Below are 27856 nucleotides of genomic sequence, written 5' to 3' on the forward strand. Positions count from 1 at the left end.
AACGCAAATGGTATGTTTACTTCAATGGGACACCACGAGGTGGTTGCACTGCCAGGTAGGCATTGCAGAGTGGCTTAGTAGCATAAAATGTTAAATCTATCTGATTTCATTTTCCACTGCTGTCACAGTAAAACCAATAAAATTGACCGTAAATTCCATCTTATTCTGGTTCTATATCAAACCCTTAGGATTAGACAGCCTTCAGTATCAGCTTAAGATACCTTGTTTGACTTGATGCTGAAATGGATGAAGAGTGTCACCATTATCCTTTTCACTGAGTCTATTGAGATAATCAGCACCAAATGACTTGTGAACTTTGCACTGTCAGAGCTATTTTTGCATTGATAGACTAGATACAGGTTGAGAAATATTCTGTAAAACCTTAGGTATCACTGTGGTTTGGAGGGGAATGTTTCCAATTTAAAGGCAAACTTTTAAGGCCACTATATGAAACGTGTTACTTTGTAGGAGAAGTGCCAATATTATTGCTTCTTTTCTTGCATTGAGAAGTACTGATAGCTGGAAACCATAACATGTGGGTTTTATTTTAAAAAACAAAACAAAACCTAGTTTACGATTTCAGGAACTGTCAAAGCATTTTTGTCTTGAAACCTTGCCTTGAGAAGGAAAAAAAAAACGAGTATGGGGAAGAAGGTCTTACAGATTCACCAAACTGGTGAAAACAGGGATAGGGGAAAATGAGGGAAGGAGCTTATGGAAGAATTTGAGACTAGTGTTTCTCATGTGCAAACAGAACCACAGAGAAAGTATGGGAAAAAAAAACATGATTTCTGCTGTGGAAGAAGGAAAAAGGAAGGAATATATAATGCGTGGTAGGAGGAAAAGGAGCAAGAATGGAAGACAGAAAACTTCTGGGATTGTATGTGATACCAAACCTAAAAAATGTTTGAAAATATCTGTGATAGAGTTGGAAGCATGAGTAGTACATTGGAAACCTGGGAGATGGAGGAATTTAATTTATTGAATACATTTGATGGTCCTGATTCAAAAGCAATAAAATGTGGAGTCTTATTTGGGTACAGTAAATAATGTGCAAAGTATCTATGAGGTGGGAATTCAGTGACCTAAGTTATAAGGGAAGATTGAAACTTCTGCTGAAAATCCCTGATCAGTAACGCATAGAAAAAGCCAATTCTTTTGCATATGATATACAGAAGGTACTGTTTTCCTGGGAGCGTTCTGCTTTGCCTAATTAACTGTATAAGGTCCAGTAGGGTATGAATGCTGGTATATATTAACGTATGCTATATTAAGTGTTTCATAGCTGAGATTTTTCAAAACTGTTATTTTCCTGCAAGTTTATGGTAAGCTCTTAATGAAATCAGCTTTTAAATATTTGCACCAGAAAATGAGATTTGCCTTATTTTGGTACATACTGAGTTGTACAAAATTTGTGAACTACTTTTATTACTTTGCAACTGCTGGGTCATAAACTTGGATTAGTTTTGTAGGATTTAGTATATGAGTTGACAGATGTGATATATGATGACACTTTAACTTTTATTACTTACACATACTAGTTATTGGGAAAGGATGGGGGCAGTTTGTATTAACCACAAGATGGGATTTCAGTTGCTTACCCAAGTGTCTCTCATTCATTTGCTATCAGTTATAGCAGATATATTGCTTCTTCAAGCCTGTCACACCAATAAATCATTACAGATTGTATGCATTTGTACAGTGCCAAAGTGTAGAATGAATTTTAAAGGAAATCTCCTATTTTCTTTTCAATCAGATGAGCAACGTGAAGAGACTACGGCCACGGCTCAGTGCTATTCTTTTTAAGCTTCAGTTTGAGGAGCAGGTGAACAACATCAAACCTGACATCATGGCTGTCAGTGCTGCCTGTGAGGAGATAAAGAAGAGTAAAAGCTTTAGCAAGCTGCTGGAACTAGTATTATTAATGGGAAACTACATGAATGCAGGTTCTCGGAATGCACAAACCTTTGGATATAATCTCAGCTCCTTATGTAAAGTGAGTTTTGAAATGTCCATGTTGAGTATTACATTCACTTTTTCATTTGTTTTTATTATGTTAAATACCTTCTTTTGATGTTTTTCCTGCAGTTAATTCTTTGTTTTCTTTTTTTTTTTCATAATTCTTAGCACTAGTTGATGGTTTGAACAATAGAGCTAATCTGTGTACAGTGATCTTGAGACTGGCTTGCATTTAAACTTTTAGAAGATTCCATATTGAGGGAATAAATAAAAAAAAAAAAAACAAAACCAAACTAAATAAGGCTATGGAAGGACTGTATCACTGTGATCGTAGTAGCGTTGTAGTCTTACATGTCTGAGCACTTCAAAGGCTGTCATCTTTTAATCTGTTTTAATACAGTTTTCTCTTTTACATACATTTTTCTCCTTATCTGATTCTCTTTTGTTGTTGCTCAGTTTCATCAGTTCCTTGTTTCTTCTAATTTTCCTTACATTTTCACTCTTTGAACTTTTATATAAGGTATATACAAGAAGATATCTATACTTTCCTGAGTGTTAATTTATAATCAGTTCTAATCCTAATTGCCTTCTCCTTATTTAGTGGTTTGTTTTTTTTTTTCCTGTGACCTCTGGGAGGTCACTGCATAATCTGCACAGAGTGCACATGTATGTAATAGTCCTTATGAGAAAGGAATTATTTGGAAGTTTGTACGTACTCTTTGTCGTCTCTCATCTTCCTTATCTTTTTACACAATGGAGAAAATACAATATGTTAACTTCTACATTCTTTAAAATAATCACCCTTACTCTGCCATGTTTCAGAAGAATTCTTCCACTATGGTTCTTGAGTGTTGAATGTGATACCTATAAATTAAAAATTCATAAAGAATAAGTTATATACCTTCCCTAGTCTAAAGTAAACATTTAAGCATGCATCATCCACACAGAGAAATACAGTGTAGATGAAATTATTGAGTTATGTATTGAATTCTCTCTCCAGTTGGGTGCATTTATTACTTAGGTATGATTTTACATGAATCTGTCTGAGGTCTGATTATATTCTCTGTATTTTTAATGCACAAGGCAACAAAAAAAAAAAGAAATATACTTAAGAAAACAATATGAAGGTAATTGTTACAGACACTTTTCAGAGCAGGATCAAAATTCAAAAATTATCTTGGAGAAATAATTTAAAATCTAGAAGATGAAGATTTTGAAGACTACCGTAAAGTGCTACATATAGGAAAGTGAACTGATGTGTGCAGATAATGAAAGTAAGGAGTGAATGGCTAGGCAGAATTCTAGAAAATGGGCTTTAAGTCCTGGCTAACTCTACAGTGCTCTGGCATTAAATGCATTAGATAATCTAGGATCTCATAGTTACTTCAATTTGCACGCTTACAGGTTATTTAGCTTTACAGGAGGTTACACTGTTCTGTTGAAGAGGAAAAAAATTCTCTTTTAGTGGACCTTCTATGTACTATAAAGATGGTAATTATCTACTACTTACTTGGTGCTGATAAGGTTTTAAGGGAAATCTTGTCTGAATTAGTGCAGAAAATATATGGACTGACTGGTGAGAATCCAGACAACAGTAACGTGTAACACTTCTAAACTGAGAAAAGAGCATTTGGGTGTATTTAGTTTAGAAAAGAAAGGAGAGGAACATAAGGAGGACATAACAGTGTCCTTTTGCTATTAATTTGATAAAGAAGGCATTTGAACATTTGTTTTCTATGTAGCTAAGGTAGGAGATGGAATAATTGGCTTTGCTGGTAACAAAATAAGTTTGCTTAAAAGTTAAGAAAGCTTCCTAACTGCAAAGATAGTTAAGAACTTGATAGTGAAGAAGATCGTGGAAAGCTTTTGAAATCCAGGTATACTAATAATTCTCAAAGAGTCACCGCGAGGTCAAATTAAGAGCTAAAATAAACAATATTTTGAATGGAGTAGTTAAGTAGTTGGGAAGTGTGTGCATGTTTCTTAGAATCATGGAATAATTCAGGTGGGAAGGGATGTCAGTAGGCATCTAGCCCAACCTGCTGCTCAAGAGAAATGCGGATCACTACCAATAGTCTGTAGGTGAAGTAGATAAAAAGCTATAAGGGCCAAAAAAGGTAACTTTCTCCCTGTGATCAGAATGTTAAGTACAGTGTAATTTTGACATTGTGTCATGTTATATGATTAGAAGTGGTGATACTGGTTTACTCCTTCCAGGAGTTTATTAATTATGCATAAACATAAGTCATAATACTCAATATGTTTCATTTACATAAGAAATGTGCAAGTAAAAAAACAAAGTTTCAGTGACAAAGATTTCACATATATTTGATTTGGCATCACTTCAAATTGCTAGCTTGTAAATACCAGACTACAGTGCTTAAAAACTTTTCTAGGGGGAAGATAATGCCACCTTAATGGTTGTTGAATATGAGTGTATTGATGTCCCTGCCCATGACAGGGGGTTGGACTAGATGATCTTTAAAGGTCCGTTCCAAACCAAACCACTCTGTGATTAGGAAAGAAAGACCAACTATTATAGATTTTGCTGGGAGGCAGAGCAACTATGGCCACCTTAGAGATCGTCTGTAAAATTTCAGATCTCTGCCACTAGATATTCTAGGACAAGTGCAACCTACAGTCAACTGCTTGTTCTTTTGAAGGTTGACAGATTTTCAGAGAGAGAATCACTGGGAGTTTGCATTTACTATCCTACCTTTGTAGTGAATTAATACTACCAGTATCATCTGAGAATGTTATATTTTTATATCGTCCCAAATACTAAAAAAGACCCACATATTCAGCACATCAGCCACAGTTTTCTTCCTTCATGATGTATAGTGACATTCCAGTATATCAGCAGATTTGGTGGAGAATTGAGATCTGATTTCTGTTACAATTTTTCTTTCTTGCTTCAGTATTGGACAGCTGGGTTTTAGAGGTAACTCTGGACTACCCAGTCCAGTGTGTATCAGTGTACTAGTCACCAATTCCTAATTTACCTCATCCAATTGTGGCCTCATTTAGGAAGTCCGTGAGTGCCAGGCCTTCACTGGTTATGAAATTGTGTCTTACACTTTGTCTGGAAACACAGAGGTAAAACTATGTATGTGTCATTTTGGGAATTTTCTTAACTTGTATAGTGTGTTGGTTAATGCTTAATCTCCTCTGTTCTGAGAATAATAAACTGGTTCAACTATTAAAAATACCACCCAAACCAATATTCTTTCAAGGCCCCAAACTAGAAAGCTGCAAACTGCAGACTGCTTGGTGGTCTGCACAACAGTTTTTAGTAGAGGTTCCGAGAAATGAAGAAATTTGCAGTGACTTCTGGCCTTCAAAGATGTTGGTTTCTGTAATACTCGAAGTTTATCTGCTCTTCTTCATTGGTGCCCAACTATGCATAGGGAGCTATATGAACTATCCACTTTGCAGAAGACAATTCCATATCTTGCCTTCTCCCTGCGTCAAGTAGAATTGAACTCTAATAGTTTTCCTGCATCAGAGAACATGCGTGCATATTCTCAGAAGAGAGATATTATATTGGTATGCTAATAATAATTTATTAAATACTGATATATTAAAATTACATGCATGTTTATAACACTGGTTTATTTTTAAAACTAACTTTTGTTAACTACATGTGTTTTAAGCAGTGTCACATTGTAGAAATTTTGTGTGGTTTCAATTATTAAGAGATTTCTCACTGACATTCCCAGTACAGTAGAAGTAACTTATTTTACAACACTGCATACAGTAATGACCCTTGAATATAATTTTTAGTTTTGATATATATGTGTTCCATTTTCTGTTTATTTTGAAAATTGTCTCACATTAATATTAATCGACTCATCTGAAGGAGAAGATACACATTCCAGAGTATTTCTCATCATATTTATTAAGATAGTATCATTTTGATCTGTGAAAATAATCACTGACTTTGTACAGTGAAGTATGAAATATCAACCTCAGTGATAACCACCATCCAAAATTATCCATTTTAATTTACATACAGTATGGGAAAATCAGACAACATACTCTAATTTAGTTTTTAGATCAGATCAATAAAATGCCCTTTAAGTGATTTCTGAGGATATTGGGAAGCACAAGAAATATGAAAAAATCTCTTTGTAAGAAATATACAACCTTTGGAAAACTGTGGTTATATATATATATACTATATATATATATAAACGTGTAGATATATTTAAATTGGGATTGATCTTGCTCTCAGTTCCTTATTCAGAAGTAATCCCCATATAGCTCTGTGTCTGGTTTTGTACCCTCTTTGGAAATGAAGGTAATTTTTCCTTTCTGCCTTGTTGCTGTAGCTACTCTTATACCACTGAGCATTGCTGATCTCTTGCATTTTCCATGGTAACCAGACTAAAGAACAGTCTTGAAGTTGAAACAGACTAACATGAGTTTTCTACTTGTTTAGTGCTAGTTTTAATACTGCACTTGAGACTTTTTCCCTGATACTCAGATGTACAAGTCTGTGTGCAATTGTGGCAGCCCTTTAGTATATGTGCATACTTTGTATGTGCCTGTGTACATGTATACTTTTTCTATTAAATTGTTTTATGCAGTTTTTAAGTAGTGAAGAAACACTTTCATATGAGATGTCATTTTCTATTTCTGAAAATCTCTCAGATGATTTAAAAGACTAGCTCAAATGGGAGACTACAACAGGAGTGTATAACTGAATGTTTGCCAGTTGTAATTTATTAGTGTGTTTGCACAAGTAGCTGCAAGTTTAAAATGGCCAAGCTTGAAATAATTTCATATGTATGAAGAGTTCAGAAAGAAAAGTTTGTGCTTAAGAATTTTTGAAGTCGAAGTTTATAAACAGTGAAGCCTATGAACTCATTTACCCTATCGAGAATTGATAACAACAAGAACTTGTGCAGGTTGAGGTTGTAGCTTCCGCTGCATAAATATTGTTAGGCTAGAGTTAGCTTCACACATAAGGAATTCATGTCATGAAGTGGATATGTGCATCATGTATTGTTAGATTTTGCTGATTTAGCTGGGATTTTTGTATTTATTTTTTACACGTTCATAAGTCTATTCACAGTTTTTAAAATGTTCCTACATAAATAATTACATTGTAAAAGGAGAAATGTGCATTGGTTTTGAGTACAGAACTCAAATACTGCACAGAATTAAATATTTAATGTGATCTTTCTAGGGATTTTTAGCAAGGGGTGAAATGAAACAGCGCATTACTTAGGGTTTTCTTTATGAGAACTGTACCAGTTCAACAGTTTATTCTTAGTTTCTTGGGTTAACAATTAGTAATATATATTAATTATCAAAATAGTCAGAAGTAATCTCATGTTCAGTGTTTTAACATTTCTTTTTTTCTCTCCAGCTGAAGGACACGAAGTCGGCAGATCAAAAAACAACATTACTTCATTTTCTTGTAGAAGTGTGTGAAGAAAGATATCAGGATGTCCTGAATTTTGTTGAGGATTTTCAGCATTTAGATAAAGCTAGTAAAGGTTCGTATAACTAACTGAAAGTATTGATTCTGCATGCATTGCAGAGTATTTTATGTGAGATGATGTTTATCTTATACTAACATTATTTAAAAATGGATGTTAATAGTCTATAGCATAGATCAGTAATTTAAGCTGCTGCAAGTGGTCTTGAATATTTATTGTTCAGTCCTCTAATATTTACTACAGGATTTCCTATTACATTTCTTCTAACATATCTTCTAGACTCACTGTCCAAAAATACATTTCATTTAAAAGTTCTTTTTTGTTAACAGATCTTAAACTATTTCCATCTTCCAATCTTTTATATGGTAAGTGTAGTACAATCACTCAGTGTGTTTTAATTCAGAAATGCAGAAACGCTGTCATACCACTGTTTAATATTTTTCTTTTCTTCTAAACATGAATAAGAACAGTTTTATCTTCTCCGTGTGTGTTTTTCATGCAACAGTAGCATTGGAAGTCTGGAAAAAGAAATTCCTCTTTCTACTGCGTCATCGTGCAACACAGAATATGGTAAATCTCAATATATGCAGCAGCAGATTTTTTGCAGTTGATTTCTTAATTAAGAGTTCATTCTCCATATTTTATCACAGCTCAAGTAATTTAAACTGACTGAACACAGAGTTAGAAATTGATGCCACCTCAGCACTGTCATACTCTTGCAGGAAAAGAAGATTGGATGGGCTGTCTCCGTTAATAATTTTTTAGTTTATGTCAGTTCGGAAAATATCACTCTTTATCTGTATTGCTTTGTACAGTGTCACTCTTATGCCTCACTCAGTCTCCCTGCCACAAACTACAGCTTTGCAAAACCCTCTTCTGAGAGAGAACTTGAGATAGTGGTCGCTCACATAGAGTTTGCTTTCTGTTATCATGGTTCTTAAAGTCTCCAATTTTAGTTGGTGCGTTATAACCACTTAGAAGTTCAAGTATTTTTAAATAGCTGTCAAAAGCTTCAAGCCCTTCATTTAACTGTTTGTACTGGTAATAAAAGGAGTTTCTGCTGTATATAAATTTAGTATTTTATACATTATTTTCATAGAATCCACTGTTAACTGGCCACTTTTTTTTTCATTACTAGTATGCTTTTGGCTGTATTGTGGCTGAATTTTGTGTATCAGCCATAAAAACTAAAATGTTTCTTATTAGAAGCCATTATTTCAGTGTAGACAGCCATCTTATATGAAGCTGCTGATTTTCTTCTTGAAAGCTTCTGAGATGTAAAACACTGACCATTCAAAGAGTAGCCAGTAAAATTATCAGTTAATCCAGGTTTTCTGTTCTTTTTTAGGTATCTGCTATTGACTGGATGAATCTTTGATCTCACTCAGTATGTTTTAGGATGGGAATCAATGACCATGTTTTCAAGTTGATGTACTGAATTTACTTCAGTGTATTATGAGATGTATTTTGCATTTCAGTTTTACTCTCTGAAAAAACCAAAGGCTTAGTATGTCTTTATCTGATTAGCATATCAGTGTGTTTGTTATACTTGTTTCCCTACCTGCAAAATTCCATTTTGTTTTGAAAGACTTCTCCTGCACTGGAATTTTGGAAAATCCAGCAGACCCCAAAGACTGCAGCTCATGGGGTTTTTTAGAAACCTCTTAGTACTTTTGCAGAAGTATGTTTTTGTGAAGCTGGTTGATTTGATATGCACTGACTTTGGCACAGTAAATTTTTAATGAAGTGGCTATTTTTGCTTGAGCTTACCAAAAGGTCAGTTCAAAAAAAATCTGTGAGTCTGTGGCTGTGATATCCAACATATCCAACATAATGGACTCACCTGGTCTGATATAACTTATTGATATGCTGATGGAGATAAGTTGACCAAGAATGATGGTGGATGATTTGCACTGAGGCTTCTACAGTGAGCTGGGAAACACAGCAGATGTTACAAGGCATCATTATGGCTGCTAGGGAGAGTGATAGAGGGGATGTCATAAAAAGTCTTTCCTCTTGATGATGATCTAGTAAATATGCTTATTCCAGAAGAAATATTGGTTGTGTTAGAACAGAATTTAGGTATTGAGGGCTTAGAGTTTCTCCTCAATTCCAAGGAATAGTACTTAGTGCTTAACAAGAATAGTCCATCCTGGATTGTATTTATTGGAAGCAGTTCAGACTTTCAGTAAATTTGGAAAACTGCTGGATCCGATGGTTACGTCTGAGGGTTACAGGCTGCTGATAGTACAGAAGGAAGTCAGCCAACCTGGCTTTTTCCTGCCATCCCATAGGAAGCTTCTATTTACATATACGCTACTTTGGTCAAAGTTGTTGTGTGAGGAAATCATAGAATTGTTTTGGTTGGAAAAGACATTTAAGATCGTCGAGTCCAGCCATTAACCTAACACTGCCAAGTCCACCACTGAACCGTGTCCCTAAACACCACATCTACTTGTCTTTTAAATACCTTCAGGGATGGTGACTCAACCGCTTCCCTGGGCAGCCTGTTCCAGTGCTTGATAACCCTTTCGGTGAAGAAATTTTTCCTAATATCCAATCTAAACCTCCCCAGGCACAACTTGAGGCTGTTTCCTGTCATCCTATCATTTGTTACTTGTGAGAAGAGACCGACATCCACCTTGTTACTACCTCCTTTCAGGTAGCTGTAGAGAGCGATAAGGTCTCCCCTGAACCTCCTTTTCTCCAGACTAAACAACCTCAGTTCCCTCAGCCACTCCTCATAAGACTTGTTCTCCAGACCCTTCACCAGCTCCATTGCCCTTCTTTGGACACACTCCAGCACCTCATCATCTTTCTTGTAGTGAGGGGCCCAAAACTGAACACAATATTCAAGGTGTGGCCTCACCAGTGTCGAGTACAGGGGGACGATCACTTCCCTAGTCCTGCTGGCCACACTATTTCTGATACAAGCCAGGATGCTGTTGGCCTTCTTGGCCACCTGAGCACACTGCTGGCTCATATTCAGCCAGCCGTCGATCAACACCCCCAGGTCCTTTTCCACCAGGCAGCTTTCCAGCCACTCTTTCCCAAGCCTGTAGCATTGCACAGGGTTGTTGTGACCCAAGTGCAGGACCCAACACTTAGCCCTGTTGAACCTCATACAGTTGGCTGTGGCCCATCAATCCGGACATCACTCTTTTCTGGTTTTGTATTATACTAATCTAATATTCGATTTTTCTGTGAAGCATATTGATTTTATTTTCTTCCAGTATCTGTTTCTAAATGCTGGTTTTTACCTAGCAAAGGTTAGGGCCTTGTAGAGATGGAGGCATGACATTCCCTTCATGGTTTGACTGAGCTTTACACTCTGAAGTAATTTTTAAGAGTAATTCCCAATAATAAATCAATGAAATTTGATAAGAATATTATTTTCTCTCATAGTTTTCTTGCAAGCTATTTTTTTATTGAGCTGGTTTTATTTCTTGTCTGCATATTCATTTCTGCAAATACAGTAATTTCACATTTTATATGTGGCATAAAGGTATTATTTGCAAGTGCCTTTTGAATTATAAATCAAAAATAATGTCACAGAAAAATGTGTAAATGCCATTTGAACAGCATTAACAGAAAACTTTAAAGTTGAACACACTGTATAAAAATGGAATTATACTGTGCATGTTGGTTCTTTATTGGTTTTGATTTGATCACCATCAAGCAATTGTTGAATCTTCTACAAGTTTCTTAAAAGATGCTTTTTAGAATTCTTCCTTGACATGACTCTCCTTGTATCAGCCAGGCCATTTGTAATATACCTTGTATCTTTTTTATTTTGTACTTGCTCATTCTTAAAACTTATCTCTCAAGTTATTTCTGATGGAAAATAGTGAACAGTAAAACACTACAATGTTTTTCTTTTTAGTCTTTTTAGAAAAAACATTCTTACTCCTTTCATTTCATTATATATTGTCCAGTAATTGTTGTATAGTAAGCTGTTAACATAACTTGCAAGACTTTAAGAGCAGTGATAAGGTCTATTAGTTGTGAAGCTAACATGTATTGTATAGTATTTTATAAGTGACAAAACATTCGCAATATGTAAATTAATTATTGCATTAGAAAAATAAATGTTCCATTTTTTTAAATATAACTTTGACAGGCAAGCAGCAAGGGACATGTGACCTATGTAATTGTAGTTTACTTCATAGTATTTGATTTTTTTTCTATTATGTGCTAAAGTTTTAGTTTCTACTTTTGTAATATTAGAACTAGGCTTAATTTGCTGTTACAGTACATGAATTAAAGATACCTTTTTTACTTTGAAGTATAACAAATCCTGTTTTTTAAGCACTCTTAGATCAGCAGGAGGAACTTTTATTGCAGCTAATGAGCTTACTGATATGACAGTTACTGAAGATTCATGTAATTAAAGCTGTCTCTTCTTTTAAACATAATGACTTTCTCACTTTTCTATTAGTATTCCAGACAAGAAATATTTTGTTAATTTAGTACACTTTACTGATGTCTTATTTTATGGTATTCTAAAGATTTTTATTGCATTTATTCAGGCTGCTGCTTTATTTGATTGACTCTAATTTACACAGACCTTACAGGTAACAGTGTATAGAGTCTTCCTTTCATATTGTAATAACAATATAAAACTGCAAGTTTTCCTTCCTCTAGAAGTCATTAACTCATTGTTTCTTTACAAGTAACTTACCAATGTTTTAATTATTGAAACTTTATTCATTTTTTATAGGTAATTAATTTCACTTTTATTAAAAAAAAGCTGGGAACCAAATTTTAAATGTGAAATTTAATCTATATTCGTTACAAAACAATACCTCCACCTAAATTTAAAAACAATAGGACAGCATGAGAAAGCTATAAGCACTCTATATGGCAAACGAAAGGTTTTTTTTTTCTTATTACAGAGTTTCTAAAAGTTTATGCAATTTTCTCAGTACTATTAAATAACATATTTTTCTGCTATGCATTGCTTGGTCTTTTTGTTTTATCTTAAGTAGCAAATTCACAGTGTGTGTTTTCCGGTAGTCAGGATTGTTGTGTTGGTTTGGGTGGGGGTTTTTGTGCTTTCAGAAAACATTACAAACTTCGTGAGTTATTCCATACTCTTTTATACTGAATCAGTAGCAAAACCAATAGATGGATCCATTGTCTTGCAGATTATACAAGTTTCTAAGTTTTTATAGCAGACTCATAGTGTGGAATGGTAGCCCATTGAGAGATTTATTTTGAAAAATGTTTGTAAGTAACATGGTAACAATTTTACCTTAATTATGTCTTTTTTTTATAATTCTTTTTTTTTAAATGCAAAGTTTATTTTCCAGGTTTATTTGTTATGTATGGGACTTTTTCTCTGCCTTAAATGATAGTTTTCAAGAACGATGGCTATGAAGAATAACTAGGAGACTTGCCACCAACCAAACGTCCATTTTTAGAGGTCCATTTTTTATTCGGTAGCTGTTACCTGAATTTTCTTTTTTGATGGCTCTTCAGAAAGACAATAAAAAGAGCTCTTCAGAGCTCTTCAGACTGTCAAAAATGGAACAGTATCCTTGTTTAGTCTCAGATGTTAATTAATTCAGCTATTAGGTAGGGAGTTTCACTTATGATATACAATTCATATGTGTTTTTGTTAGGTTTTTGAAAGGTTTTTGTTAGATTTATGAAATACGGTTGAAAGTAGCTACGCTGAGATTTCTGTGAGTGACAAGAGAATGATGTGACAAATGGGTTATGTTTCAACTTTCTGGTACGCACAGGGCTGTAACTGAAAATCTAGTAGTAATAGTCACAAAATTTCTGGAATCAACCTTATAGCGAAAATACAAGGTTTATGCTGACCCCATCTGGAGTACTGTGTTCAGCTCTGGGGCCTCCAGCATAAGAAAGACCTGGACCTGCTTGAGCGGGTCCAGAGGAGGGCCATGAAGATGATTGGGGTCTGCAGCACCTCCCCTATGAGGACAGGCTGAGAGAGTTGGGGGTGTTTAGCAAAGAGAAGAGAAGGCTCCAGGGAGACCTTATTGCAGCCTTCCAGTACTCAAAGGGGACCTCCAGGAAAGATAGGGAGGGACTCCCTATCAGGGAGTGTAGTGATAGGATGAGGGGTAACAGTTTCAAACTGAAAGAGGATAGATTTAAATTAGACATTAGGAAGGAATTCTTTACTGTGAGGGTCGTGAGATGCTGGAACAGGTTGCCCAGAGAAGTAGTGGATGCCCCCTCCCTGGCAGTGTTTAAGGCCAGGTTGGATGAGGCTTTGAGCAACCTGATCTAGTGAAAGTTGTCCCTGCCGTGGTGGGCGGTTGGAACTAAGTGATCTTTAAGGTCCCTTCCAACCCAAACCATTCTATGATTCCATGATCCTCTGAGTGAAAGTCACTCTCTTACTGCATCTATGAGAACTTCGAATTTCTTGGTCTGTGATCCTGTTGCTTGCATATCAGGACAGGACCCAAGGGAGGTATCAACCGTATTTTATGTCTTAGTTTATATGGAAACAAGCCAATGTATGCTTTACAAGAGCTATTGAATACTCTTGTTAGTTAGTCTAGAGACAGCTAAACAAAATAAGCATTCCTTACATCAAGTGAAAAAGAAAGTCTTGAAAGAAATGTGGACTTAATTTCAGGGATTTTATCATAGATAGTAAAGAATTTGATTTTATACTCCATGGAAAATTGCTATCAAAGTTGGATAAAATGACAATTAGTGAAATAACTCTATGGATAAGAATGCAGTACTTAATTTTGTAAAGGGACTTGCTTGTTTGGGGAACAGTTGTACCCGTTGTATTCGGGTGTTACTTCGGTACATTACCCTGTTACTTTGGTAAAGATTTACTGTTACTAGGAGTAGAAATGTCCTAGTGAAGTGAGTTGATGGAACAAAATTAAGAGCTGTCAATACAGAGGAGAGTTAAAATATCACAATCAGGAAAAGGACTGAAGTGTGGGTGTGGGGGTAATAAGAGAAAAATATTTCACTTAATTACATTACCGCAAGTACAAATTAGCTTAGAAATTAGATCAATGTGCCTAACTGTCAAAACAGTAAGGTTACAGAATTGCCTTCCTGAGACATATTTTCCTTTGTGGGAAAAAAAAACCCAACCCTGTATGCTTTAAGGTGGAGTTAGATTGCTTATAACAAAGATCATATAAATGTTGTGCTCAAAATAGCAAATACTGAATTTTATGGGTCAATAAATAAACTAATAGGAACTGAAAATTCAGTTTGATTTGGCTTTCAATCTGTAAATTAACGGTATTAGCCTTAAAATAAATACTGAAGTGTAACAAAGTAATGACAGATAAAGAATTCCATATGGAAAAAGGGGTTTCAGATACTGTTGTTTAAAAAATTTTGTTGTTGTTGTTGTCAAGACTGAGAAAACAATTAATGTTTTCATCAATTAGTTTTAAAGCATTATAGCGCACTAAGCAATAGAAGTTATAAAGTAAATATTTTTCCACGAATGCAGTACTTGGATTAGATAGACAAGTATTTCAAGCTCTAAATTGTGTGAAAGAGATTCTTATAGAGGACTGAAAAAGGAAGTTATTTTGTGGCTGCTGTTTTTTAAATTATTTGAAGAGGACTTGTATTTTAATCTTGAAAATCTTAAGCTAAAAAAATGTATCTGTTTACCAGAAATGTACCATTTAAGACATAAAGATGTTCTATTGCACCATTTAAGATACAATACCAGGGGCATTAAATATTTGCAAAGGGAAATTAATGGGAAATTTACAGTGGTGTGTCTTAAGAACAACTTTACATATTTCTACAGTTTTGTATTTATTGATGTTTTTTGCACCCTGTCTGTATCTGTAATGGACCAACAACTCTTGCTCTGTTGGGACCCAATTCCTACATCAGCACACTACAAACTTGCCATATTCCTGTCTGAAGCATTTGATAATGAATTGAGCCTGGTTGGTTGAAAATAAGTAATGAAATACACCTTCTTGTGTTTTTTTGGGTGGTATGGGTTTTTTTTTTTTTTGTCTGAGTGCATTTCAGAATATAAAAATTTTGGTTTTAAAAGCTGATGGAACATATGCAATACTGTTACGTATTTATTGCAAATAATCTCTTATTTCTTTTAATGTTTGTGGCTTTAAGTTGTGAACAGTACTGTTATATGTCAAGTAACTTTAAGATACGATTATGCAATGAACTACTAAAATGTAAGTGAAATATTCTGTTTCTTTAGGGCATAGAAATATATGCATCTCTCTACAAGCATGAATTAGCAAATCAAATATTAAGCAAGAGTTTGAGTATTTGCACATTTTTACCAAAACAGTGCTTCAATTTCTAAAGTGATATTGAAGTATGTCAGTAGTCCATGAAAGGAGCTTTCTTTCTCTATCTTCTTCCAGTGATCCAACAGTTAAATAACTTGGCCATTCCCTGGTGCAGTCCTTGAGCGCCCAGTTGTTTAAACATGTAGACAGTTTGATCTGTACACAGGTCAGGATTTAGATAAAGCTGTTAGGTACTTTCAATTTTGTATATACTCAACTGGGTATAAATATCTGGATGTTACTGAGATTTCATTGCTGTATAGTGTTTTAAATGATACTGAGATTAAGACAAATAGAATATTATTGATACTTTATAGGGGAAATATGTAGATATCTGCTAAAAGACAAAGAAAAAAGTACCAAATGGGTTATGCAGAAATAAGTTGCAAGAGGAACCTTAAAATGGCAGAAAGGTCAATGGAATAGGAAAGCTGAATCCATTGTGCAGATGTATAGACCCTTGGAAGTGAGAAAGCTTAATTTTAATGAGTAGGGAAGTGTTGCAAGTGCATATACATGTGTGTGTGGTCTTGTGTATCTTGCTACCTATATATCTGTCTCAAGGAGTTAGAGATTGAAGTGACAGGATTGTTTAGAAGACTGATAAATCTGGCTGGTTTTAAACTTTTATTTTAAACTTTCCTAGACTGATATTCATTAACATTTCATGCTAATCGTTCATTCTTAATCATTATTAATCACTATCACGGCATATCCAAAGCCATTATTAACAATCATATCCTAAATTAGCTGTGAATATACAATATACTGCAGTCAGCACAGTACTTCATGGTCTGGGTCCCCAAGGGTCGAGGTGATGAGGCTCAAGAGCTCTTCAGTGAGGGGAGCTGCAACTGATGTGAGGGTCTTCTTTCTCTTCCCTCCTCCAAATTTGATTTCTTCTTTTATAAGGTGATTCTGTCTCTTGGCAGCTCTTAGTCCACCACTGTACCGTATCACTGTGTACTGTGCAATGCTGGGGGACATTACTTCACTGTGTTGGGGCAGGTGCCATATCCTGTTACTTGGCCATTTTTTCCCCTTGCCTTAGCAGCTGCTGCTTTCTTTCAAGAGCAATCCAATGATGAATAACAGGCCATCAGGGAATTGTTTGTCATTCGGGTGTTTCTGTTTTCAACTTTTGCCCATATTTTCAAGTTCTGAGCTTAAACTGTACATCGTAAAAAGAGACGTGGTGTCAAGCTGTGTTTCTCAAAACAAGTTTATAACAAGTCTAGCAGGCCAGGGCTCTTCTGTAGGTAACATAGGGCACAGTTAGTATGAGGTCTGAGGCCTATTCCGACTGATGATAGTACTATTATTACTAGGGAACTGGACACAAAAATGCTTGTGCATTGTTTACCAATTACACTACATTAGTGTTCTCATATTTGAGTTAAAAATAGGAGAAAATTAACTAAATCCTGCTTAGAGAGCTGCTTCTTTTATGCGTGCAATGGGAGTCTGCTTTGGCTACAGAAGGGAAAGTCTGAGGGCTCAAGAGGCAATGGCATTGTCAGATCTTTTGGGAAAAAGGATTTCAACAAGAATATTGTATACGCCTATTACACACACATGCACACTAAAAAAAAAAAGGGGGGGGCAAGAAAGACAGAAAATGTCTGTAGAAGACAAGAGAAAGCATTATCTTGGGAGAAATAAAGCATAAATATTGTATTTTTAGTCTTCTGTGACACTGAGTGAGTGTATCCAACTACATCTTATTCCACTGTTAATGGATATTTCAGGCCGTTGCTGATGTTTACAGAACCCTTCTAATATTTTGCCTCTGGTATATTTCTTCATTAGTGCTCTAAACCATCTGACAATACAGAGGGGTTTTGGGTTGTTTTGGGGGGGGTTTTCTTAGGCTATATTTTGTCATTTAACTTTACTTTTAAATGCTGTGTCAATAATACGTTGGCAATTTTAGAGAATTATTTAGTAAACTCTGTCCATGAGTCCGGTATGAAGTTCAAATGGCAAAAGCAATACTATATTTTCTAGAATTTCTTTTTTTTATAATATGGTATAGTTTTCTTCATCAGACTAGAGGTCAGCTTGTCACTGTCACTCTCTCCCCTCAGAATATAGGGGCCGGAATAGTACAAGGGAAGTGAAATATCTCTAGGCAAGAGGAAGATTCTTTTGATATGGAGATTGCGACCATCCAATAAATTTGTCATACAGGTTGGGCAGCATTCAGTAGGATTTCTGAAATATCAGCTGAAATATCTGTTGCAAAAAGTAGCAGAAGGTTTACAGCAATATAAATGAGAGAGCACACAAGTAGTATTGCTTTGCTTTGGAGAACTGTTCCTAGGATTTGAGATAAAACAGGTATCGTCTGGAAACTAGATGAAATATTGCTTTAATTTTGAGCAAGAATAATGATCTGGGGATGGGGGAAAGGGAAGCAAAATGACTCCACAGGAATTTGTTGAAAGAAAAACTCAGAGTACTGTATTCTTGTATTGTAAATACCAGTTTCCATTTCTGCATTCTGAGATAACTGAGATACGGAACTAAAAGTTCAGTAAGTACATTTTTTTACCAAGTTTTGCTGTGGCTATAGTAATGTAGTGTGACTACAGAATATTTAAGAAGCTGAGGAGAAGAGAATGATTTGGGCATTTACACATCTCTTTATCTGACCTTAATGGTACGAAATTTTATAGAGTAAAGAATAATCAAACGTGGAGGTTAATGAGAGTAGCATAAAATGAAAATGAATTTATTGGTAGTAGACTAATCTGCTAGCTTTGGCTATTAGTTTCTTTTTTTTTTTGACACATGAAATCTATGTTGACTTCAGGAAAGCATTTAATATTATGTAAAATGAGAGAATGTTCATTAGAATAAAAAATGAAGAAACATAAAGTGCTGTCTAAAAGGAATATGGCAAAAAATAAAATTGTAGTATTGAACCAATGAGCATATCTAACAAAGGGTTGTCAGATACAGCTTTGCCAGACGAGGAGGGGATTGGGTTGTCATCACTGAATGATCCTGAGGAAACAGAGTAAAAGCAATGAAAATTGATAGTATGAAGTGCAAGAACATGCATCTTGATAATAAGAGCTTTGGTCAAGAAAAAAAGGATATTTTACCATAAGATAATCAAATAAGGTATTTCCAGTAGAACTGTAGAAATAGTAATGCAAACATTAAAAGGGCTGATGAGTCATCACCTGAAATACTGTGCAGAAAAGTTTTAAAACAGAAGCAGGTGAAGAGGCTTTTTGAATAATCATGGTATTAGAAAACGAATCAAGAGAGGAAACTTTAAGAACAAAGTTGTTTTAACCCTGAAAGGTGGAAGGTGAGGAAATCTAATTATTGCCTATAAAAATATCAGGAGCCTTTTTGAAAAATGGGTATGACAGTTCAGAGAGTGTAAGTGAGAGAGTGTTCAGGCGCAAATGCATTGTATTCAGTGAACAGCTTGGGTTTTGTGGGCTCACTAACATTCAAAACCCCAGCCTGACTTTGTTTCCAAACTGTTGTTTGAGTTGCTTGCTTCAGTTTGGCTTGGGTTTATATCTGAATCCTCCCAGGATTAGGGGTCAAAGTTAGGTATTTTTTTTTTCTTCTCTTCTGCTATCTTCTGTGTCCCTTCAGATTTTATACGATGTCTTCTAGAGAGGCACGAGGAAAGGGTGGCAGGTATTTCATGTGATCTTTTTGTTGAAGAGCTGCTTATAGTTACAGATTTGATTTTTTTCATCTATTTTCACTAAACTGGAAGTTGCAAATACCAAACTAATACCAGCATATTGTGAGCTAGCCTCTGCTTGAGGCTGTCAACAGAAATATAGTCTTAAAGGAAAATATGTAATAGTTCTGCACTGCTGAAATCAAAGGACTGCTGAATCTTTATATTCAGGAACAACTTAAGATCATGACAGAGGAAAAAAACCCCTTCAGAACAAGACAGAGATGTAAAGATTCGTGATCAAATATGTAACTGTTCAAGGTCAAAAGAACTGAAGTAATAGAAGTAAAAAAAATTGGCTTTGCTGGAAGCAAGAATTTGAAAATCTCATGTAGACAACCTGTTAATCAGCTCTAGGCACTGAGGTTTTTTTTTTTTTATCTGGGTAAAAGAATGTAGCTCTTACTCAGCTACTACCTGCAATTGATGTAGGAGGTTTTTTTGGTAGGTGGGTTTTTTTGGGTTTTTTCTTTTGTTGTGTTTTAAAACCTGCGTCTTTGTGTCTGATGATTCTGACATTTTCCAAGTATGTCACTTCAATTTTATGCTGTAAACTCTTTTTATGCAAGACAAACTATATTGTGAAGACTCCTATCGATAGTTAGATTAAGCACAAGGTATTATATTCTGTGTTTCTTCACAGCTTTCTAAGTATATCAATGTCTCAAAATTGTTTGGGCCTACCCTCAAAGGCTGCTTATGACAGTAGAAGTGTGACTTTATATTAAAATCAGGTTTGTTTCTGGAACCTTGAAGACTGAAACACATCTGTAGTCAACATTGTCATGTTCTAATTTTAGCTCTGCTTCCAAATGAGGCAGTTTCTTAACTACTGAAGCCAACTGACCTACCTGGTGATGATTAGGGTTTACAAACCGCTAAGTGAAAATCTGTCAAGTCTAACATACAATTGGAAAACAGCGTTTTTGAGTAAACAGAGTGTTTTAAAAATTGTGGTTATAAACAAAATAGTGAGTTATAAATTATAATATTAACATACATTTATATTCCCTTGTTCTTTTTGGAAAAGTTGATTGTCTCCAAATTGTTTGGGGTTTATTTTAAGTTACATTAGCATTTTAACAGGTTGCCATTGATCATTTTGTAGTTGTGTTAACCTTTCTGCTGTGAATGGGACTGTAGTTGCTATGCAACATTTTACTCTAGTTGTTTAGGGCCTCTGTCAGGCTTTTATGAGAAAGATGTGTTCAGTGTGTGTATCTTATATTTTCCATCATATAACTCTACTCGGAGGATGAAATCATGGAACCACAACAGGTCTTAGTAACATCATAGGGCCACAAACTTTCTCCAGGGGTTTTGTAGATGAAGTTTAAGCAGCTTTACCTTTAGAGGTACAATATATTATGAATGAAATAAATAATGGAGGAAAAAAAAAGAAAAAAATACAAGTCATTACACTAAAATTCAGAGTATGTTCTTATATATATATATTGTTCCTATGGAACATATTTAAATGTTAAGTTTACTTCATGAACAATCAGGAAGTAAAAGTTAACTGATTTCAATAATAGAAATCCACGATAGAATATATGCTATCAGGAGTTATCCTCAGGTTATATTATTATACTCTTATGGTCTTGGTATTTTAATCAACTGTTTACAGATCAAGTATTCAGCTTCCATGGATTGCTTCAAATGGTTGAAAGTTATATTTCTCCTTTTCTGATAAAGAAAACTTGCAGGTTTTCTACATCCTTTTATAAACCCCTGATGTTTCCTGTCTACTCTTTCCTTTTTCCTAAGTCCCTGTTTTGCTCTGCCGCACCCTCTCAAGTGCTTGCACTTCCATCCAGCTTGGCAAGCACTTTCGCTCTGACAAATTCTGTTGCGTTTTTTACCAGACATCATGCTTTCAAACTAGGGAATTGAGTCTTAGGTTTCATGCATAGTTGTTTAGTAGCCCCATTTTCTCTGTATTTTGAAGGTCTTATTTTCTTCATCATCTTATTACAAATGTTTGTATTTTCCATTTTAATAGAATGAGGTTGAAGGAAGCTTTGTGGTTCTTGGAGTAGCTTCAAAACTTGTCCTTTGGTTAATAAGAAGAGATAGACTGGCATATGTATTTCTCAAGTTATTTAAAATAGACTGTTAATTGCAGTGCAAAACCTTAGGCATAAAAATAAAACAAAATGCAGTGCTCAAACTGTGCATCTAATCAGAATAAGGCAACTGCATGAGGGGAACTGAACATTGCAGAGTGAACCCCTCATCTTTTATTGCAATTTTTTCAGTGTACTTTTATTTCAGAATTAAAAACATAGTATGCTGATTTGGTAAGGTTTTGACTCATGTATTTTACAAACAGTGTTTCTTGTTTAAGGTGTTAACAGAATGAATGTTCTGTATTTCAGTCTCAGCAGAAAACCTGGAGAAGAGCCTGAAGCATATGGAGAGGCAGCTCCAACAGCTTGAGAAGGATTTGCAGACTTTTCCAGTTCCTGAAGATAAGCACGATAAGTTTGTAGCAAAAATGTCAATATCCTTTGGGGTATTCTTTTTTAAAAAAAAAAAAAAAAAAACACAAACACACACACAAAAAAAAAAACAAACCACAAAAAAAACCCAAACAGAAGTATTTTAATTGCATTACCTTAAACTTTAAATTTATTTGCATAACTTCTGTCTAGTCTGTAGCATTTATTTTTGAAAAATATAACTCTCTTTTCCCTCAAAAACTAAATACATGAACAGTCCAGTTAAAGAAGTCATCTGTAGTGGATAGAATGAGGAGAAAAATGCTTACTGTCAGGTTTTACACTGTGTATAAGTTTCTTAAGTTAGTGAAAAGTGGTTGTAATAGGAATGTTAAACACTTCACTTTAAATGATTTTTCACGTGAGAATATCTTAGAAAAAGATGTCTGTCACCCTGTGTTTATTTGTTTTCCAGTGTAGGCATTACCACTGTGAATGTTTTTGTACATGAAACCACAGAACCAAAAAATTTCTCTTATTTCAGAAATGAGATTCATAGCAATTGAAAACTGGTTTCTGCTCTTACTTTTGCCAAAATTTCTTTTCTCACGATTTATTCCAAACCCTGCAGCCAACTGCGCTGACTGTATCTCTCAGAAGAAAGCCTTGTGACATGAAGGTACTTAATTAAAGCAGAAAAAAATATTCTTTCACTTACACCTCCCTACCAGAAGATGGTCATACATGCTTGGCACTGAGACTAACCTGGAAGCAGAAATATCAGCAGATAGAGAGACAGGTTGAAATTTCCTCAGCAGGGATGGTTAGGTTATTACCTAGCTGGAAGACTACTTTGCTATGTACAAAGGCAGGGGGACTCCGGAGACAGTCCTCTTGATTAATCTCATACTATTAAATAAAAGGTGGCAAGCGACCCTGAGGCCAAGTGGATATACTGGTTCTTGCTGCATTAAGGCCAGTTTCCTCTTCAGTAGACTAGCTGCAACCGAAGTGTTTACAACTTCGCTTTAGGCCTTCTCTGGACAATGTGGGTTATCTGTAACCTTTCGATGTCACTGCTAATTTTTTGTAAGGTCAGGTATTTTGTTGGTGAGGTGGTTCTGGTTGTTGTTGTTGGCTTTTTTTTTCCAGCTCAGTGTGTTTTCGAGAGATATGTTGCAGCCCACCAGCATGGTGTCTCTATAGTACAAAACAAGTTTTGTCCCTAAAGAAGCCAATAGCATAATAGGAGAACTAGGAGAAGACTCCTGAAGGCAAGAGATAAACTATTGCTAGGAAGTCAGAGGAAAATACATCTGTGACAGCTTTCTCAGAAATATTGCTAGGACTATGTAAAGTCTGTGCTTGGTTAAGAAAATGGTGTGTAGTCTAGGAAGTTAGCAATGGGAAGCACTTATTAAGAAATCTAGCCTATGAAAAAGGACAGACTTTTCTTAATCTGTTAGAATGGAATAGGCTATTTCAGTTGGAAGGGACCTGCAATGTTCATCTAATCCAAAACAGTCATGATGCTGGCACTTAAAATACCTTGTAACCTTTTGCATTTTTGACCTGAGGATTAGAGTTTGAAGTAACAGATAACTTAGTATACAACTTTCTTCAGAGATGCAGTTATAAAACTTCCATATAAAACAGAAATTAAAGAAATGAGCAGAATTCAGTTGAGAATGAGTGAAGAATACCCTGAAAAAATTAGCTTCACTTAAGAAGGAGAGCACAGGAAAAGTGAGTTGAGGAATAAATATGTACATTTATGCTAACATCAAACATCTAAAATCACAGAATCATAGAACGGTTAGGGTTGGAAGGGACCTCTGGAGATCATCTAGTCCAACCCTCTGCCAAAGCAGGTTCCCCTAGAGCACGTTGCACAGGGTCATGTCCAGGAGGGTTTTGAATATCTCGAGAGGAGACTCCACAACCTCCCTGGACAGCCTGTTCCAGTGCTCTGCCACCCTCAAAGTAAAGAAGTTTTTCCTCAAAAAATGAAATTATTATGAAAATGAAAAAATGATTATGTAGGATGCCTCATTTCCCTTTGTGTTACTGACATATTGGGCATTTCTGAAATTTGATGGTAGGAAATGAGTGGAATACTATGATATAAGGTTATAAATTGTGTTTAAGACAGAATAAGTCACAGTTGTAGAGAAATAGTGTGAATAGTTAAAATATAATGAAAGTCAGATAGGGTAAATAGGTAGACCTTGTCAATAAATGCCAGAACTTTTCTAGGGGTCACAATTCCATCCCTATATATGAAGAGCATTAGAGCAGTTTACTGATCACCTAAGAAGGATAGTGATCATCTTAGGAAATGCAAAAGAGGATCTACACGTCATCTTTTTCAAGCATATCGGAAGCTGTAATCCTGCCAGAGAAGACATAGATTGTCAATGTGTGCCAAGAAGATAAACCATAGCCATAGAGCTAAATTTGTTCTTTGCATCATTTTCTCTAGAGAGAACTTTGGTTGACCCCACTGTGAAATGTTTTGAATGGACGGACGATCTCAAATGAGGGAGTCAGTAGAAGTTTTCTTTAAAGGAAATATAAAATAAATCCACAGGAGTAACCAGTGGTCACGAAAGACTTGCAAAGATTTTAAAAAGAACTCAAATATAAACCTATTGCACTACAGATTCTTATATGAACTAAGTTAGCCCAAGACACCAAGGAATCAAAGCTGAAAAGAAGCACCTGAGTTTTTTAAAAGGGTTGCAAGGAGGATCTGCAAGTTTGGCTTGTCTACCAAGAAAGCTGATGAAGACTAAAGAAAAACACAACCAACATGTGTATATGGGGGATATAATATGATGGGGGGGGGAATAGACCGTGGGTTTTGTAAAGAGAAGCCGTCTCTTTCAGGTCTATTACAGCATGCAGGTAAAGGTTGGACAGTCAGTATTATATATACAGGAGGAAAGTTAGGAACATATTTATTGTCTCTTATAAATAGCCAGGGTTCATCCCATGTAAAATACTGTCCAGCAGGATAAAACACACTAACAGAAATGTTTTCTTACACAAAAGACAATTGAACTGTAGCATTCACTTTTAGGATGCTGTAGAGGCTGAAAATGTAAATTAGTTTCATATTAGGCTTTGATAGTTAGTTAAAGATAGTATGTCTGGAGCTATTAAACACAGTAGTCCGGAGGTAGCTTTGGCACAGAAAAATCGCTAACATGAAGACTTTTAGAAACTAAATGCTACACCAGTTGAATTACCATGCTATACTTGCCAAGTTTCCTTCTTGTTTTTCCTACTCATTGGGTATTGGCTGCTGTCAGAAACAGATGAGATGAATATTTGGTCTTACTCAGAATAAATCAGTACAGGTAAAACCAGCCATACTATGTATTTCATTGTATTAGACTATTCAAATACAATATTTTGAGCAGTAAATATTATGAACAGGAATAGTTTGCCCTTGCCTACTACCTCTCCCAGCAGACAGGCAGTAATTTCAAAACAGTAAAGTTACATATGGTTTCTCATAATGTCTGTGAACACACTAATTAAAGCAGCTCACTTTTAGAAAAACAGGAACTTCAATAAAATACGAAGCAAAAAAGGTTTGATGTAAAGGGTAGATAATCCTGCACAGCGTGATGAAGCCTGGACCTATCTTTGCTTTTATTCCTATGACAAGGAAGTCTGAATGATGCTGATGTCTTGAAAAGCATACAGCTCATAAAAAGAAACCAGCAGGAAATCTGAAAAAGGAAGGATGATGCTTTGTTGGAGATAACTTTTCATCCTGAGTACAATTAGGCTCGATTGGACATCCAGGCTATTACATCCTGTTGCTAAATATCACAACTCAAAGGCCCCTAATGAACTGATTAGCATTCTTGTTTCTTTAGGAAGCCAGATATATGCACAGTTGGTGCACTCTTTTATTGACAAAGTCTATAGTTATGAATATTTCTCCTATATATTAGATTGTGCTAGTTTGTCAGTCATTTTAACTATAATTTCTTTTCAGCTAGTATACATATTATTGCAGTTCTTCTGTTTGCTTTAATTAGGAAAGTCAAAGAATATTGAATTGATATTGATCTAGAGTATTAAACCCATTGAGTGAAATGTTCAATAAAAAACACAGTGAACAAAATACACTTACACGGTCCAAATGAAAATTTAGTGAGTTTATGGAGAGTATTTAAATTGCATATTAAAAGCTTAATTAAGTAATTTAGTCAACATACTCTTTATCAGTCCAGCTCATGTCTCATGATTTTCTAAGTAGCAACTGAGAAACTTCACAAGTTTCAGCCTACCACTGAACGTGGTGTTGATGGCAATTTTTACAGAAGCTTGTGGGACTAATACTTGAGAGACAATGAGTTGGTTGCTGCCTTTCAGCTAGGGACAGATTCCTTTCTTTTTGATCAGTTCTCTGTTCCTCTTTCCTTGTTGTTTAAGTTGATTTGTTGACATTGCGAAAAGAGAAAGAAGGAACAGCACTTACCCAAGTCAGAGCCTGATTCCAGTGATATAGAAGAAACCCATTTCAACTGCAAGGAAGAGACTACATGCTGCCTCTAAACTCTCCGTTACTTAATCGGCCTCACAGTTTGAACTTCCCTCTTTGCAACATAAACAAACTGAAGTCTGTAAGATGTCCTCACATCCTAAGGGCTTTGGAAGATTACAGGACCTGAGTTTGTTAGGTGCAAAAAAGATTGTTTCTCTTTGGGAGAGGGTCAAGATGTTGACTGTGTGGACAGGTAATGAGATAGGGCTCTGGCAAACAATATAAATTGAATTTATGTGTATAATTCCTTTATAAAGGTCTTTAATGTCTGGTCTGGACTTCAGGTATGTATTACAGCTAGCACTGGTTTTGCTTGTAATATATGAGATACACACTGCTTGCAGCAGCCCAGTGTGATACACATAACATGTCAATTTCTTTTAGTATTGTAACATAGTCAAGGAAAAGGTATTATTTGACAAATACTCTTCAGAAGGTACTAATTTAAAAATCTAAACATTTCTGTGTATTTCTTGAACTGTTCTATTCAGATACAGAATTTTACTGTTGAACCTTGCTATATGTATATAAAAGGAAGTCTCTATGACATGTATTTTTCAGACAATTGCAACTATTTTCTAAAGAACTTGATGTGATGTGGGAAATCCTCGGTAGAGCCCTACAACATTCACAGTCTTTGGTCTTAGTAGAAAATCATTTGTTGAAATGCCGCTTTGAAGTGATCTCAAAGTCTTTTTGCACCAGTCTCAATTCCATTTTGAAGATTCTGCTAAAATATATGCAGCACCTATGCACCTGTTAATCTTTTGTTCTTACGTAGAATAATATTCCTTTTTCAATTGTCTACACTTAACATGTAGGTTAGTTTGTGAAAAAATCACAAGCGGTGAATATGGAATCTTTTAAGGAAATGTTTGGTAGATTAACATCATTCGTTGTCTGTTCTAGGGTAACAGCTGCTTTTACTTGGCTTGATACTCTGCACTATATTGGTATTTTATGTATCAGAATATATCAAAATCAATAGAAACTTCAGACAGAGTTCACTATGAAAAGAGCTGACATGAATACACAAGACCATGAATACATAAGACATGAGTACAGCAGTTAGAAACTTTGTCACAGATATTACTCGTCTCAACCCTGCATTGCGTTCCTGTTCCATTAATGAGCGTAATGATGATCTGTAGTCCCATGAGTCCAAAAAGCCAGTCTGTGAAGTGAAGCCGCTTCAGAAAAAGTTAACAAATACCTAACTTCTTGATTTCCTTTTCCTTCCACCTGTGTTGCAGCTCTGCTGTTCTTCTGTCTTCATTCATCCAAAGCCAATGAATTGTGTAGCTGATAATGCATATATATCAACCTGTTCATAATAATTACAGTTGGGATTGCTGTACTCAGTAGTATTCCCTGTTGTCTCCAGTTTAGCTACTGCTGGCTAACAAAAGCCATATTTAAGGCAAAAAGGA

General features: G+C 35.4%; 1 protein-coding gene across 1 annotated transcript in view; it reads left to right on the plus strand.

Moving 5' to 3' along the window:
• Positions 1 to 27856, plus strand: part of DIAPH3 (diaphanous related formin 3) — a 277067-nt gene that overhangs the window by 145681 nt on the left and 103530 nt on the right. Inside the window, exons 21-23 of the mRNA XM_068421846.1 lie at positions 1757 to 1996; positions 7334 to 7463; positions 21800 to 21924. Of these exons, the coding sequence (XP_068277947.1) occupies positions 1757 to 1996; positions 7334 to 7463; positions 21800 to 21924 (495 nt within the window). The remainder of the gene's footprint in view (positions 1 to 1756; positions 1997 to 7333; positions 7464 to 21799; positions 21925 to 27856) is intronic.

This window comes from Nyctibius grandis, chromosome 2 (assembly GCF_013368605.1).
Source record: "Nyctibius grandis isolate bNycGra1 chromosome 2, bNycGra1.pri, whole genome shotgun sequence".
NCBI lineage: Eukaryota > Metazoa > Chordata > Aves > Nyctibiiformes > Nyctibiidae > Nyctibius > Nyctibius grandis.